Source organism: Athene cunicularia, assembly GCF_003259725.1.
Source record: "Athene cunicularia isolate RWA chromosome 1 unlocalized genomic scaffold, athCun1 chr1_part1, whole genome shotgun sequence".
In the NCBI taxonomy this organism is placed as follows: Eukaryota; Metazoa; Chordata; class Aves; order Strigiformes; family Strigidae; genus Athene; species Athene cunicularia.
This window is the reverse complement of record NW_020799091.1, coordinates 64,076,545-64,093,018: the sequence shown is the minus strand read 5'-3', so window position 1 is coordinate 64,093,018 and position 16,474 is coordinate 64,076,545. Positions and strand designations below refer to the sequence as shown.

The following is a 16,474-nucleotide window of genomic DNA, read 5'->3' as shown; positions in this document are numbered from 1 at the left end:
CCACAGATGGGAAATGCACAACAGGGTTACTTAATGGTCCCAGCTCTCCCCCAGCCCAAGGGGGCTTATGCAGCACAGTTGAGTAAGACAAGAAAAGGAGAACAGGTTCTAAGTCTGCTTACTCCAGACCCTCCAGGCACACACAAAGATCTCTAGGACAGGGACTGTTTCTGTACTGATCAGATAAACAGACTTATTGAGTTATTGGGAACTTTACTTGCGCCATTTGCTGCAACAGTTAGTTATGTAGATGGCAGAATTTAGCATCCGATCACATCAACACATGCCCAGGGCTGTGTGATGGGCATGCTGGGTCCCACGACAGGAGGTGGATCACACAGCCATCTTTGCTTGCCGTTTCTCTTTAGGGCATGAAAGCCCATGGTTCAAAACTGCCCCTTAGTACCCTTGCTGTCAAGTTCCTCACAAGGTTTCCTCAGCCATCCACACAAACAGCATATTCCCCATCCTCCTTCCCCACTCCCTGCCAGCTAGCAGTGGCTGTGCCGTTCTCACAGGTGCTGAGTACACCAGCATAACCCTTTTGCAACTCGAGTAATCTAGACAAGTGTTATGGAAACATTCTGCCTAAACGTTGTACTGTCCAAATAAAAACCACAAATGTTAACTATGATAGTTCCCTAGTCAAGGTCTCTCTGTTGACTTCACCCTCTACAAACACTCGCTTGAGCATTAATATTTAATTTATACCAGTCTACTTTGCACTATTCTTCCTGTAATTTATCTTGCTTTTTTTCTAATCTGCTAAAGCACTTGAAGATACAGTTTCTGTAAAAGATGCTATATTAAATAAAGATGAATTTTCCTGTATTTTTATCTTCAAGCAATGAAAGAATGGGAAAAATCAATAGCCATTATGAAACAAAATTATTTAGTATCAGCTACAAAACCAGACCTAAACCAGCCAGGAAATTATTTCAAATTGTTTTACTAGCAAATCTTTACTAGAATGACCAATCTACTGAATGAAATAACTTCTATCTAGCAGTTTCTCTGCACTTAGACTTCAAAACTGGAGTTACCATTATATTGCAATCAGAGAATGAATTTGATATATGTGTAAATGAACATATATTAAATTCAAGATAATTCATTCACTAAGGAGTAAATGCTTGCTTGACTCAGTTAAAAATGTCACCACTGATGATGCACTATCAGGTCTTCTGGGAGTCTGGGAGACTCTTGGAGTTCCAGCCACTGGAGTCCAGCAGATGTTACTAAACTAATGTTGGAAGAAAGACTGAACTGTACTTGGTTCACGTTTTCCAAGACAAGAAACAGAAGACAACCTAAAGAAGTAAATTTTTTAATTTCCTAGGGCAGGGTTAATTTTATTATCAGTGCTCTCCTAAGCGCCAACAGCATCTGAGGATCCCTGATCGTATCCCAGTAGCCATTACCACAGTTACTGATTTCCTCCTAGCAGCTACACATCTCAGCTTGACTCAACTTGTTCAAACAGCACTGCTGTATTTTCTCCCTAGTCTGAGCTGATACAACCACCCTAAAGACTGACTCTCTCTAGATCGAGCAGGTGCCATACATATGCTCTGCTCCACCCATGTTTTAGCAGCTTTTAAAGAGATTTGTTTAAATAGCTGCTCTACTTTTCTTTCAGCTCATTAAATAGGATGCTGACTATAGGATCAACCCCTTTCCCTCTGTTTCAGCTCCTTACTGCTAGGTAGAGGAGCACTAAGACTTCCCAGGGCAGTTCAGGTGTAGCGTGCTTTTACAGGCAATGCTGCTCTCTGGCCATCTTCTCCTGGTTTTGTGAGTCCTTGCCTCCCTCCTCCAAAGTCACTTTCAGAAACAGAGCTGGCATCCCCAAATTACTAATTTGTTTCAAGAGCTGTCTTTGGGCAATGTACTTTTAAATTCATTTTCACCTTTTTACATCTGTATGTTTTTCAGCCTTTCATTTGAAATACTGGGGTTTCAACCCCAAGCCCCAAATTAAGGTTGACATAGGGGTGATTCCCACAGCCCTTCCCAAAGGGGGAGTGAGTTTGCCTTTGGGCTTCCCTCCAGGGTGTGGCCAGCCTGGCAGACAGAGCCATTGGGTGAATGAGCCCCAGGTGTCCCACATTAAGTAAGCAAAGGTCAGGTGTCCCACTTAGGGATACAAGCTGGGACCACTTGCAGGAAGGGGCAGTGTCTGTCTGTGAGGTGGATGCCCTGTGTAGAGTTCCCTGTTGGGGAAGGACCTCCTGCCTCCCAGGAACTGGGCTCCAGTCAGGTCTGGCTTTTGTAAATGTGAGCTGTGTAGAGATTCAGTGTGTGGCTTCCTTGGTCTTGTGTGTTTGGCTTGTTGACTCAGTTGTCTCCTGTCTCTTCTATGAGAGACTGCATGTCACCATTTATTCCACCCATTGTTGGTTGTGTGGTGTCTTTGTTGGGGTCAGTGGGATTGATGTTGATTATGTATAATGTCTTGTTTGTACCCCCAGCACTCACCCATGTACTGACCCTTTTGTATTAAATACAGTTTGGTTATTGGTTCATCTTTATGCTGCCTGTGTCCTTTATGCTAGGCCTAATAATTGGCCAAACATCATTTCATAGCGGTGTGTTGCTGTACTCTATGGCAAATCACATGAACTGATTCCAGATTACTTTTGGAACCAAAATTATTGAAGCATTTGGTATTATATCCTCATGATTGTGCAGATGTAAGTATAGACAGGGGATACAAAAAATGGGAACAGTATGCCTTCATAGAAGCAGATGGGCCTGTATTTGGGAATCGGCTAGGCTCTCCTCAGTAGAAGTACAAGGTGTGAAGACTAAGTATGTATTTCTGAAACAGGAACGTTGCAGTGCTCCATCCAAACTGAAGCAGTAGTTCTTATCCAGGCTGCTGGGTGGTACCAGTTGTGGTGTTTTGTATATGGTGAGGCCCCTAAGAAAATTCTCCTAAGGGGTAGATTTTATCATACATAATTCCAGCTACTTAAAGTATTTGTCTCATTTGTGCTCCTCTGTAGCCCCTGCAGTGTTAGACGCCTCCAGATACCTTCTACACCTACTGTAGAATGGGATGAATTACCTTCTGATAGGATCTCTTTTTTTCCACTGGCTAGAGGGAGCCTGGATGAGGAAGTATCTGTGGTGACAAAAACAACATCTTGACAAAACTTCTTTCATTCCCTTGATGTTGGCTGCTCTGATTTGTGCTTTCTCTTCTCCACTTCAGAACTCTCCTTAAGTCATTTGCCTGGGACTTGCAAGGAAGGGAAGGGAGTAATGTGGAAGGAGAGAAGGATGCCTGGGATTTGATGAAGACAGTGATGTTACACAGAAAAGAAAAAAAAAAAAATCAGCTGGATTCCACAGCTGGAGAAATGCTAATGATTTTGGAACCAGCCTAAGCAAGGCTTAGTGCAGTAGGCACTTCAGACTGATAAGAATTCTCCCTTGCAAACATCACCAAAAGCACTTGTTTAAGAATGGTTAAAAATTATTACAGATTTAAGGATATCGAATACAGTCAAGCAAAAACTAAATACAGCATTAAAAGGAAAGCGGACAAAAGTAAAACAAATTTAGATCCACTGATCAGCAGTGCTGACATTATAGGAATCCATCACATACTTCCTTTCATGGATGCTCTTTCATTGATTAAAATGGAACAATCTTACTTAATCACTTAAACAGAGGCAGCTGTTCAGAGCAGTATGAGAACAATAAACCAAAAATAAATAGCGTACCACGTGTCAAAAGTTTATGCTTCCTGGTAAAAAATGGTGGAATTGACATAAATCAAGACTACTACAGCCAATACTGTTTTAGCAACAGGAACTTTTTTTAAACTGAAGTCTGTTACTGCCTTTACAAATCCTCTTTCATGTTTCAGTGACTGCATTAGTTTCTCAAGACACACACTCTCTTTATCAGAAATGCATTACAATTAAATTACAAACTTTTATGTAGTGAAGTTCTACCTGCAGAGTATGGAAGATTGTATCTGTCCAACATGGTTACTCATCTGTTTCGTTTGATCTCATTCCACAGCAAGAGGATCAGAAACCGTTTGTTCTTTTTGTAGGGCACATCCCACCTCACCTTCTCCACCATGTACACATTAGCACTTATCCCAGATGCCTTACCAAGACATTTTAGCCTCAGCTCCTGCTTGCTAGGGAAAGTAATCAATTTCTTTATTGTTCTACAAACACATTTAATGGGTCATAAAGTTTACTTTTGTTTTCAGCTGTGTGACAGTAATGCTTTCATTACATAAACACCACAAGAAAACAAACTGGCAGTTAAAAAGTGTCTTATTATGCACTTAATTCTGCGTGCTGTTTCCAAGCACAGATCTTAAAGGAACCACATGCCACTTAATAAGATGGAGGACTTGAATTGGTGACTTGGCTCTGACTCAAAAGAACAGCCTTTAAAGAATGGATTGTTGAAGATAAGCTATGCTGGTGCATGCATACTTTCATACATATATGTATGTATGTGTGTACATATCTCCCTTCTGTTCCAATAGAATTTAAGCTTCCAGAACCAAATTGAAGCCAATCTGGTTGCCAAGAAAGGTCTACAAATAGAAAACAAATTCTCTCTTTCCTAAATTTTTCCCTTTGTAATAAATTTTCCATTTCTTTCTTTTTCGATGAATTCTCTTCAACAATGAAAACTTGGTAATTTCTTATCTGAGACTAAGCTAATGCTGTGTTGGGTCACAAGTTGGGGAACCTGAGTGGGTAAGACCTGGGACTGGTACAACAAACAGACCAGCACAGGGTTTTATGAGAGGGAAAGAACACCTGTGGTAGCCTGCAGCTGGACGTACTTGGTGGCATCTCTCTAGATATGTCAGACAGACACAGCTCTGACAATGGAACAGAAAGATTACTACAGACCTGACTGTATTTCCCATTACAGCTTTACTAGCTAAACCATCCTGGCAGACACATCTATAGAGAGTGTAAAAAAGCGCTTTGCACAATAAAGACATAATGTCAGTGGTATAGCAGCATCGACTTTTTTGTCATCATGCCAGGTATTTACCAGCACGTCAGCTGTAAATACATACACATATACATGTGAACATTATTTTACATGTTATATATCATGGTTTCACGGCACAGTGAGTTGATGTAACACACTATTTCTAGCAAAAGGGACAAGTCTTGTTCCTTCCTCCCACAGACTCCTCTCTACTCTTGCTCATGCAGCACCACCACTTTTGCTATGTCTGATGCTCACCTGGCTATGAACCTGTACTGGTCTGGCTGAGCTGGAATTGGTTTTCCCCTACAGCAGCCCTCACAGTGCTGTGTTTTATGCTGGGAGCTGGCAGGGTGTTGGTAGCACCCTGGTGTTGTGGCTACTGCTGAGCAGTGCTTACACAGCACCAAGGCTTTTTTCCGGCATTTCCCCCCCAGTGGGACAGGGTGGGCAAGATCTTGGGAGGGGACACAGCCAGGACAGCTGACCCGAACTGACCAAAGGGATATTCCAGACCATAGGACGTCTGCTCAGTATAAAGCTGGGAGAAAGGAGGAAGGGGGTGGGGTCACCCTTGGTCCTCCGAGGCAACCAGTACGCGTATTGGAGCCCTGATCCTGAGAAGGCCCGATATCCCCTGTTCATGGGAAGGAGAGAATAAATCAGTTTTCTTTATTTTTCTTCCGTGCATAGACCTTTGGTTCACTTTGCTTATATTAAAACTGCTTTTGTTTTACCCACAAGGGTTGGTCTATCTTATTGTCTTTCCCCACTTTGCCCTGTTTAGAAAACAAGAGGAAAGGGGGGGAAGTGATAGAGTGACTTGGTGGGTACCTGGCATTTAGCCAAGGTCAAACCACCACAGAACCTTTTAACTCACTAATCCAATGGAAACTATTTTTGGCTGGGACAAGGAAGAGAAGGAGGCAGCAAGACAGAGAAAGGAGGGAAGAGAGGGAAGGAAGACCTCTCTGTGTCAGTTTATAATAAATTGGAGATCCTCATTTTAAATGCACATGTTCAAAGAACTGCATCAAATAAATTCCAAATTATTTTACTCAGTCCTTCATTCATGGAATATATAATACTAATAACAGCAAAATGCCTCTCATAATATTATACTAACTAAAACAAATTATAAACAACTTTTCAACTATTAACATTTTTACTGAACATAAAACTTTCTTCTTTTAATTTCACTTCACTTTGGATGGTGCTTTCATACCTACAGACATACACTTGTTCTTCTCTTTAGCTGAAATCACCAAGCCTTCAAAACATCTCCAGTTATTCACCTAACTTCTACCCATGACTTCTCTGAATATTCTCCTGCATTCCAAGGAATAACATAGATTTCCTAGACCTTCCATGGACAGACCATATCCAAAATCCTTCCCAAAAAGGATTAAAAAGGGGTCACAAAACTGATTCCTATCAAAGAAAACAGGTAATATCCAAGACTGCACCGTTTATAGCACAAAAGGAGACTATACAAAGGGTTCTCTGCTGTAAACTCAAAACTGGGCAGAGTTATAGTATGGTATCTTTTGTAATCTCCTCAATATTATAGAAGAGAAATTGTCACTTAGCATGGGATTCTTCTTACCATGCTTTAGCTATCTAAAGTTCCACAGTCTAGTCTAAATCACTTCAAGGCTCCTTCCAGAACCAAAGGAGAGAGAACAGGACACCTCCAAAGGGCACCTCACTACAGAGGTCTAAAAGCTACGCGTAAGAGAGCAGGAAGATGCTCTCAAAGAATAAGCTGCTTGATCTTACCAGCTACTAAGATGCTGTTACATTGTGAAATTAATGCAGATACCTAAAGAAGAGCCATGCTCAAGCCATGCAAGTGTCAGTGTCAATCTATACTGATTATCTTTACATAAATCTCCTTGTCTGGTTATGAAGTGTGCAGTTAGATCACACCACAAAATCTAGTGCACAATTATGATGAAAAGATAGTAGTATGTCTTTTCAGTTTTGATCATTCTAAAGGTGCTAAACACAAGGATGATTGCTGATTTGTTCCATTATTATAATTTTTACATCAGCATTAATTTTTTTTCCCTGAACTATGTGAAATATGAGCCCGCAAATAATCACTGAAAAAAAGAAGTGCTGTTGACTTTCTCAGAAGCTTGAGTTCAGGGGAGAAATAATACCTTGGCAAATGATGAAGATTGCCTTTACATTATCTGCATTTTCCCTACACTATAGTAAAGACTTCTTCCATTTATTTGTGCAGTAACATCAAACATAGCCTCAGGAGATCTACAGAATTTCAATGGTTTTTCTCTTTATGTAAACAAGCTCCTTTAATTAGCTCAATATGTGATATGGAATCTGTCAGCAATTAGCATTGATTAAAATCTGCACTAAAGCCAGTTTATTCCAGGATGTTCGATTTGCATGAAAAAGTAGATGAAACAGAGTATGTTGTAACAGAGCACAGTAGGTATACATATTAGTATCTTTTTTTGGTGTACTTATTTATAACCACCACCTTTACACAAAACGTCCAATGAGCATTTTCTGTTGGACATAATCTATTTACAAGAGATAACGGTTTTGAAAAGCAAAGTTTGGCTGTTCTGAAAACTGGCTCACACATGTAACTCCTTTAAAAAAAAATCTTTCCTTCCGAAACAGAGCAAAGTGTAGCAGCAACAAAATAATCAGAGATATAATTGAAATACTACCTCACATACACCTCAAGTGCAGGGTGGGAACACATACATTGTCAGGGAAGTCTATCAACTAAAAACAGAAGAGAAAAATAGATTTGTTACTCCAACTTCTGCTGTAGTTGCTTTTCAGCACTTAATATGAAATCTAATTACTGTTAACAGAGATCGGGAAGCAAGCATATCAAGGCATCTAAACTTAGTATCCCCTGAGAAATCTGAAGAAATAGCTTTGCCTTTTCTGTTTGTGTGCAAGAGCTCCATATTTTAACCTCCCTCATGTTTTCAAATTCCACTTTTGTCAGAAGCAATGTCTCCTCAGCTAAAATCACTACAACCATCTCTCTGAACAAGTCAAGGACCAGGCTGAGCCAGCTGAGCATTAGATTTATATCCGAGTATGTCCTAGACATGCCAGCAAGAAAATTAACTGTGTGTTAGCATGAAGAAAAAACAAGAAAGACTCAGCAGTGGATGAATTAAGGTCTCAAATCTGTTGCAGAAAAACATCTTCATTGTAGGTAGTACTGAGGTTTGAGATAGCTCACACCTCCTGAGGGGGTCACTCCTGCTTCTCTGACCCCTCCCCATCCCCTCAGTGTCCTTTACACTCTTGTACCTCCTCCCACTCCCCCTCCTGCCTTTGCTACTCTCTGCTGTAGCTGTGCTGCTGTCAGGGTGACTCCCACGACCTTACCAAGTGCTCTTGCAGGCAGCACTGTGATATTGCAAATGTTCAAAACCCTGACAGTTGTTATGGTGCCCCTGCATCTCCCACTCACTCTCGCAGGCACCACAGTTTCCGCATGCTCATTTTCAGCCTCATGAATGGTATGGCTCAATGCGACTGTGATTGGAAAGATGTGTGAGTGGAAACTGTGAGCCAGTGCTTGGTTTATCCATCAGGTTAGTTAAGACAACACGCATGGTGTCTTATCAACATTGCACATTAAAGAGTGCTTCAATTCTGGGTGCTAGCTCATGCCACCTCCACACTTATCTGAGGAGAAACCTTTCACAGCACTCCCTCAGCACTGCTTACTGCTCTCAGCTCAGCTCTGCTGCCATGAAGACTCCATGCATCCAGCCTTCCTCACCTCTGTATGCAATTTCAGCATCTCATTTTCTAATTGGAAATACTTTGTATTGTAATGTAAAGAGATGGCAAGCAAGCAAACAAGCAAGGACACTTCATGTCTTACAATCAAATCCATTTGATTTGAGCAGTATCACAGTCTCCACTCATCTGGCTGGACTGTGTGCCTTTGGAACAAAACAATTTACATCTATACTCTGTTCTTCGATCCATGACCTGCTTTGCAGGGGGCAAGAGAGGCAAAAGGGGACAGCAAGACATTATTCTTCCATTTCTGCTGTTTGTCAGTTAGAAACAACCAAAATCAGTGAAAATCTTCAGTCAAAGGGAAATTTTGTTCTGCTGGTGCCAAGTTCTGTACAGCAGAGCCAAGCATGAATGCTAAGAGCTGAAGTGAAATCATGCTAGTCAATGAGGCAGAGCCTGGTTCTGCAAGCAGCCGTTCCTGTGAATTAAGGTTTACACCTTGGTCAGCACATTGAACTCCCACTGCGTGCCCCAGGATGCCAAGAATGAGGTCAAAGAGGTGCAACATTATTAATGTTGTGTTTTAAGAACAAACCATTGTCCATTCTGCCTAACTGTGCCTTTGTACTTTCTCAAACCCCATGATCGCATTTATTGAGTGCTGGGGTTTTGGTGTATTAGTTCTGCTACTCGTTACATATTTCATATCACACTTAGCATTTCATCAGCCATGAATAAATCTGGATTTACAGAGGATTGGTCGCAAGGAAATAGAACTTCGAGACAAAAAGATAAATAGATTTACAGAGAAAAGGTCTATTTTAAATTGATTTTTTTTTTCCTAGTGTAATTGAATCTACATTCATTTTCGATTTAAAAAAGAAAAAAAATGAAATATTGAGTCATTACAAGGGCCAGACAATTGTCAGAGCTACCGGGTTAAACTCAAATTATACTGCAGTAACTGCTCAAAGGAAGTCTATTTAAAATAAGAAGCAACTGAACAAACCATTTTTTTTTTCCTTCCCACCCCCTTTTATCCTACTGCAATGCATAGAATTTTTAGTTACAGGAATATGACATTTCTGTTACATTTCTGTGCTTATATAAGTCTTTACAATCTTATTGATGGCTGCAAATTTGTTAAAGCTGCCCTAAAGCCTTTCAATCGAATATACTCAGTTACACTCCAGGGAATAATTACTGCCCTCAGTTATAGTATGACATAAACCCTTTCAATCTCATTTCCGTAACATTTGAAAACAAGCATCTCAGCCTTAGCAAAGACAGTGTTAAAAGGCTTAGCCCACTGTGGATGGTACTCAAGACGAGAAGCATAATTAAACTTTCTAGTTATTTTCTTGGTCTGTTCCCTAGAAACCCAGTCTTTCAACAGTCAGATCATCACTAAGTGTTATTAGCAGAAAACGTTTTTTCTTGTTCCATGCTGGCAAATGCAAACAGGCACTAATACCAAACATACTGCACGCTTATTTCTCCACAGTCCTTGTGTAAATGACACAACACAGTGAGTATTACATGGTTTCACCACTGCTTACCTTATGTCTTTTTCAGTCATTTTACTTTCTGCTAAGGACAGAAGTGATAGAAAACTAAGAGGCAGGTTAGAGGAAAATAAGCTTAAAATGTTATGCCTGTTAGTAAAGTACGGAATGCTGAGGAAGACATAGTTATTTTCACCTGCCCATCATTGAGTCTTGCAACTTGGAACCTGCTGTTCATCCTGGTCTCTGATGTAGAAATCAGGTGTAATAGTTCTTAAAAACAAATAGACCGTTTTCTTAGTAGCAAAATTAAGGAGGCTTGGCCTGCTGCAAATTTTTGTCTCACAGGTCATGTCCCAGTTGGATTCTCTAGTGTTTAACAAGAGGTGAGCTGACGAGCAGCCTTTACCACCATGGGGAAACTAATTCATAATTCTCTCTTCTACCCACCTGTGAATTTTCATGAAACGTGAGGGAATTGCACCCCTTTGAAGACTCTACCTCCCTGCTGAATTAATCTGAAATTGGTCAACATGTTCAAAAAATTGAATGGGGAACAAAGACACAAACATCTTGGCTTTATACATCTCATTCCTTTGGGAAATCCAGATAGAAACAAAAGTTAAAAGCAAGGGAATAGTTGCAACTACATCACTGAAACTTAAAGGCAATGCAAAAAAAAAAAAAAATTATGAAAGAAGTTTGCCTACAAATAGTGAGAACAAGACTGCATTTATGAAGAAGAAAACAGGAAATCACAACAGACTACTTGTAAACAAAGTAGTTACTTGTTAGTAAAAAGCAAGGAAAATCCACCATTTCCTCCTCTGAGCTTAACACCAGACTTGATTTACACCAGTGAAGGCTCTGCATTATGAAATTAATCACATTTCATGATGCTTGGCTATAATCAGTCTACCGTAAAGTGCACATTGGACATGCTGTTATTCACCAGGACACTGCTATTTTTTTGCTGAGAGCAAGGAAAGTGTAAGACATTTCACCAGTCCAGTCCTACACACCTTCCTTTACCCAGATGTTCAAGGACCTTCTATGACTTCCTCACACAAATAAAAGCAAGGGGGGTTGCAAAGCCAAGCTATATCTAAAACTGAACCACACAGTGTCATCAGATCCTGTCTGATCTAGTCAGGGAATCTTTATAGCAAGATCTCTGTGTTTTTTTTCTTCTTTTTAACACATATAGTTTCAGGAAAGTGCTCCTAACAAACTTCTTGTGCAGGGTGAGATCACCTGTCACAGTTGAGCTGATTGTGTGGCTCATTGCTGCCCAAACTGGCACAACCTGTGCATTTTGTTTCTCTCCCCATCTTTTTCTCAGCTACATGGCCCGGGTAAAGCTCTGGCACTCATCTGATCCTGCACTGGGTCAATACAACTCACTAAAACATAAGCAAAAGGATTCAGTTAAAAAAAGCATGTTGCTTCTGTCAGAAGTAAAACCATCCTTTGTCTCATATGGATGGAGTCACTGGCCAATTCATGCTTCTCTGCAACTAACTTCTCAGAAATGGTAAAACAAATGACTGACATTTTGAGGCAGATGCAATAGTTTCAAGTCAAGTGAAAATCCCTGCTATTTGTTTTTTTAAGACATTCTGATATGAAAAAATGAAAACAAAAAGGGCTGTTACTTACCATTTGTCTTCTGTTCTCTACCAGGTAGATGCCAACAATCCCTAGGAAAGATCCAAAGCCAAGCTAAGGCAAAGAACAAAACCAACAGAAATTCATGAGGTCAGCTTATTTGGTCAACATACCAACACATTACAGTGACATCTGAGCTGATGTATCATACAGATGGGCTATCTGGGGTGGGTCAGGTGAAATGGTGGAAGTTACATCATTTAATGTCATGAGGAATAACCAGAACTGCAGCTCTTTGATATTTCAGAGCAAAATTTATCATGTAGTGAACAGAAGCCTGTATAGACATTGGCTTCTACAACATAGCTACTGTTACCATAGTCATGTATAGTTTTACACTATACTGTAAAGCAAGAATTAGGAGAAGTAGGAGAAAAGAAGACTTACATTTAGCCCATGCATCATTATTTTGGAAAATTGCAAAGCTTTAGGCAACTGCAGACAAACAGTTTTCCTCAAAAAATGGATGGGCTGCTGCCATGCAAGTGATCCAGGTTCAATCCCTTAGGGTTGGAACTGTTTGATTTTAATGACTAAACATTATCACACATCCCAGAAAAAAGTCTTCGCTAAAATGCCAAAAGGACCAGTACAGTTAGTTTCAACATAGGACAGGTGCAGCACCAACAGCTACAGGAGAGAGAGGAGGAAGGGACGCTGAGGTAAGCTGGCCTTACTGCTTCTATCACCAGTCTGGCAGGAAAAGCCCCCTCTTTATGATGGGCCCATGAAGGTTTGGAGGGGTAGAAACTCCTTGGATTTGTGGTTAACACAAGGTAAAGCAGCAATTGGTGAGCCCAGCCTTTCACCAGACCTTCCTGAAGCCAGGACACCCACTGGGCTCATGTGGGATTGGAGAAAATGGGTCTCCTTGGTGCCACACACCTGAGACGTAGCTGGCCACAGACTCAGAAGTAGCCACAGCAGCAGTGCAGGTGTCAAGAGGCTCTTTCCACAGCACTCCCTCCTTGTCTTGCCTGGCCACACGCTGCCCTGCAGTCACCTCAGTCTCCATCCCCCATCACTTTCATGCTCCTTGCTCCCCTCCTCACTAGGGCTTACATTCCTCCCTGCCCAGACACCACGCCAGTCACCCCCTCAGCTCCCACCCAACCCACCCCGCAGACAGGGCATCACATTTCTGCTAAAGAATCTAAGTTCCTTTCTGGAATGAGGTCTCTGAATCTGGTTCAGGGCCTCTCCTCCAAGAACAAGTTAAGCTTTTAAGAACTACGTGTCCCAGCCAAGGGCTTAAGCAATGCCCACAAACTCCTTGCTGTTATGCACAATCACTCACAGCAGAAAGCAAATCTCTGACAAGTACTTTACTCGTTCAGCATCACAACAGGAATCCATCACTCCCTCTCAAGAAAGCAAATGTAGAAGAAGGAGATTTGCTATAGAGTGCTTTGGGAAGATTTATGTGAAAGGGAGACACAAGGACTAAAAGCAGAGACTTTGAAAGAGAAAGAGTACGTAAGTGCATCCATGCTGACAGCTGAATAGAGAGAGATTTGGAACTATCAGCAAGGACACTCTGTTCATGGGACAGCAACTTTGTAAATTAAGGTAACTACATGAAAATGGCACCTGGTTCCAAGCCCCATTTTTCGTCCCTATGGGAACAATTCATAAAGCCCCATTTATGGCTGATGCAGGGGACATGGAGAGGAGTAATATTATCCATGTGAAGAAGAAAAAATGAGCAAATATGGAACAATAGCTATTAAATCAGAAGGAGCAGAACCTTAGACACAGCATTGCTGAAATTGGTTTAGGGCCATACGCTCCGCTTTTTTTGTTTGTTTAGACAATAGGTTATTTGGGTTGGGAACTCTGGGAGTCCAGGTCAGTATGGTGACTGGGACAATTGGATCATGTAGACTTCTGCTTAAAATATTATAAAAATAGCAAATGAAAATAATACAAGCAGTAATCATAGAGAAGTGACAATAAATATTTAAGTATAAACAATATTTATGAAGAAACAAGGCTGAAGAAGCTCCAACTCTGGCTTTTCAGCCCATTCCACAAAGAAAACCCTAAACCCAAACTGAAGATGAAGCAGTAATCTACTAAATCTACCTTCCAAAGTGGAACATTATACTAACTCATCTATGCTCAGAAATAGTTTATAGTCAATTACTTTGGATGCATAAATCCAGATAATACTAGCACTATAAAGAAGTACTTAGAGAAAAGCTTTTTCCAAAACAAATGACAAGTGACCACGCATGCAGAGAAATTAAGGCACCTAACTCTTTTTGAAGCTAATGGGAACTAAGCAGATGCCCAAATTATATTATGGATCTAGCGCTGAAGCCCTGCTCTGCAAATGCTTCTAGATGCAAGTAAATCTACACAAGTGGATGGTCTTATTCACATCTGTAGTTGTTTGCAAGATAGGACCTAATTCTGCATGGTTTTTAAGGCCAAAATCCCTTACCTAAATTCAGTGGAGATTTAGGTCTCGCCTACCATCTTTGAAATTAATATTTTGCTACTGAATTCTATGAGAAACAGACCTTATTTTTAATTGTAATTAAAATTTTAATTGCCTGTCCTCATAATCTTTCTTTTCTTTGAGCCCAATAGTTTAATACGTAGTGTCGAATTCACTCCCCTAGCTTTTAGTATCTAAAAGATTGGGATCGGTGCTATGTCGGATTTCTAAGCTCCCTCTACTGTCAGCGGAGAAGAGAAGCACCTTTTGAGGGTTATTCAGCTCATTCTGCGAGAGGTGGCAGACTTTGGGCACAGACGGAGGGAGAGGCCATCCCATAGTCCATCTGCCAATGCTGCACTGGGGTCGATAACCTCTGGCACTGAGACAAGAACACAGCAGTGCTGTCAGACACCTCTGACTAGGCTTTTGGGAAGATACCATGCAAAGTTTGCGTTGCACCTTTAACTCTTTCTAAATGTTTGTGGTATTTAATGTATTAATGAAGTTTACACCGACAATTACCCATCACTCTTTCTCAGTTACTTCAATAATCCATCACATGTGCGCAAAAAGAATTCTGAATTTTATGACAATTATTTAGCTTCAACAATCTTTTGAGGGGGAAAATTATTAATAAAAGGTTTGGTTTTCAAAGTGTTCTCATAAAATTCTAGATATTCTATCTGATTATTAATGACTCCAAGATTTAAAAAATATATATATATTTTAGGAAACTGTATTTATCAGCTGAGTGAATAGACATTGTGTTTTTCCTAAAAGAAACTAAATGCTGAAATAACATGTATTGTGCACATGGGTTTATTACTTATTACACTTATTAAAGACAACAGGTTGAAACCGAAACCTTTCTAGAGAATGAATGCAGATAATATGGTCTTGTAAAATATTTTAATTCAAATTATGGAAGAAGAAGGGACCTTTAGCAGTATTAATCTATTTTATCTTAATGAAAAGAAAATTCATCCTTTTAAGGTTTTATTATTGGAACTACTTTTTGTCCTATTTTTAAAACCAATCCTTATAGATCATTATCCCAAAATTATCTTTCTGAAAGACCTGTTCTCAGCATGACACTAAGATATAAGAGAATCTGCTTAGGAGGAACAGTTCTAACTCACAAATTATTAATGGCAATGCAAAATGTATGCACAGTATTAAAGGATATATATCCCTCTCCTCTGGGCATTTCATTTCACTGAGAACAAGAAATAATGGTACCTTATAATATATTTGGTAGTGGTGGAGCCACATACCTAAGCAGGTGCCTAACTCTAAGTGTGTGAGTTTCTTTCTTCACCTTGCACCCTCTGACTTGGCTGGCTCAGGGAGTCCAAATGAGGCAGATGGGCCTTTCTCCATTTGCTGCCCATACTCCTCTTTTCTAAAACTCAGCCCATGTACTTCAAAAAATGTTTTGACTCCAAGGGTTTCCATGCTTTTGGATATGACCGATCCCTTCTTCTGAGATCAGAAAGGGCCATGGGAGTTGAACAGGCAGGGCTACCCCTCCCCAGAAATCAAAGAGGCACCACAGAGCGAAGCAGATGCAACTCAAACCTTGTGCCCAGTGCAGGAACATGTTTAAGCAGTCTGTTCCCAAGGCAAAAACAAGACTAAGGATTTTGGAAGGGGATCTTGTATGAGAGGACTGTCAGGAAGACTGCATAAGAGGGTGTTAGGAAGGCTCCAGGGAGAAGCTTCCACATGCCCATCCACAGGGCTTTCCCTGTGATGGACCCAGCAGAATTCCTGGCCCACAGACATAAGAGCAGAGTGGCTCTTTCTGCCACCAAAGTAGTAAACCTCTAAAAGTTTGTTTAAATCTATCCCATGCCTACTGTCCAGTCACTTATATGCCCACATTTAAGAGATCAATGAGAAGTCAAACACGGTTTCTCACAGCAGCCCCTGAGCCCAGCAAACTGCTGTGCAGTGCAACCCTGACGCCCTTCTGCCCCCTAATAACCTCCCCTTTGGGGCACTTCAGAAAAACGGAGTTTACTCCCCTACCTTATCACACACTAGAACTAGACCAAAACAAAGGAGCATCTCTCTCCTGTGAAATGTAACAGGACTGATCTTTTTTTTTTTTTTTTTTAAT

At 40.7% G+C, this 16,474-nt stretch overlaps 1 protein-coding gene across 1 annotated transcript in view; it reads right to left on the bottom strand.

Moving 5' to 3' along the window:
* Positions 1-16,474, bottom strand: part of TMEM255B (transmembrane protein 255B) — a 67,897-nt gene that overhangs the window by 50,400 nt on the left and 1,023 nt on the right. The window contains exon 2 of the mRNA XM_026849136.1: positions 11,898-11,960. Within this exon, the coding sequence (XP_026704937.1) occupies positions 11,898-11,900 (3 nt within the window). The 5' untranslated portion in view covers positions 11,901-11,960. The remainder of the gene's footprint in view (positions 1-11,897; positions 11,961-16,474) is intronic.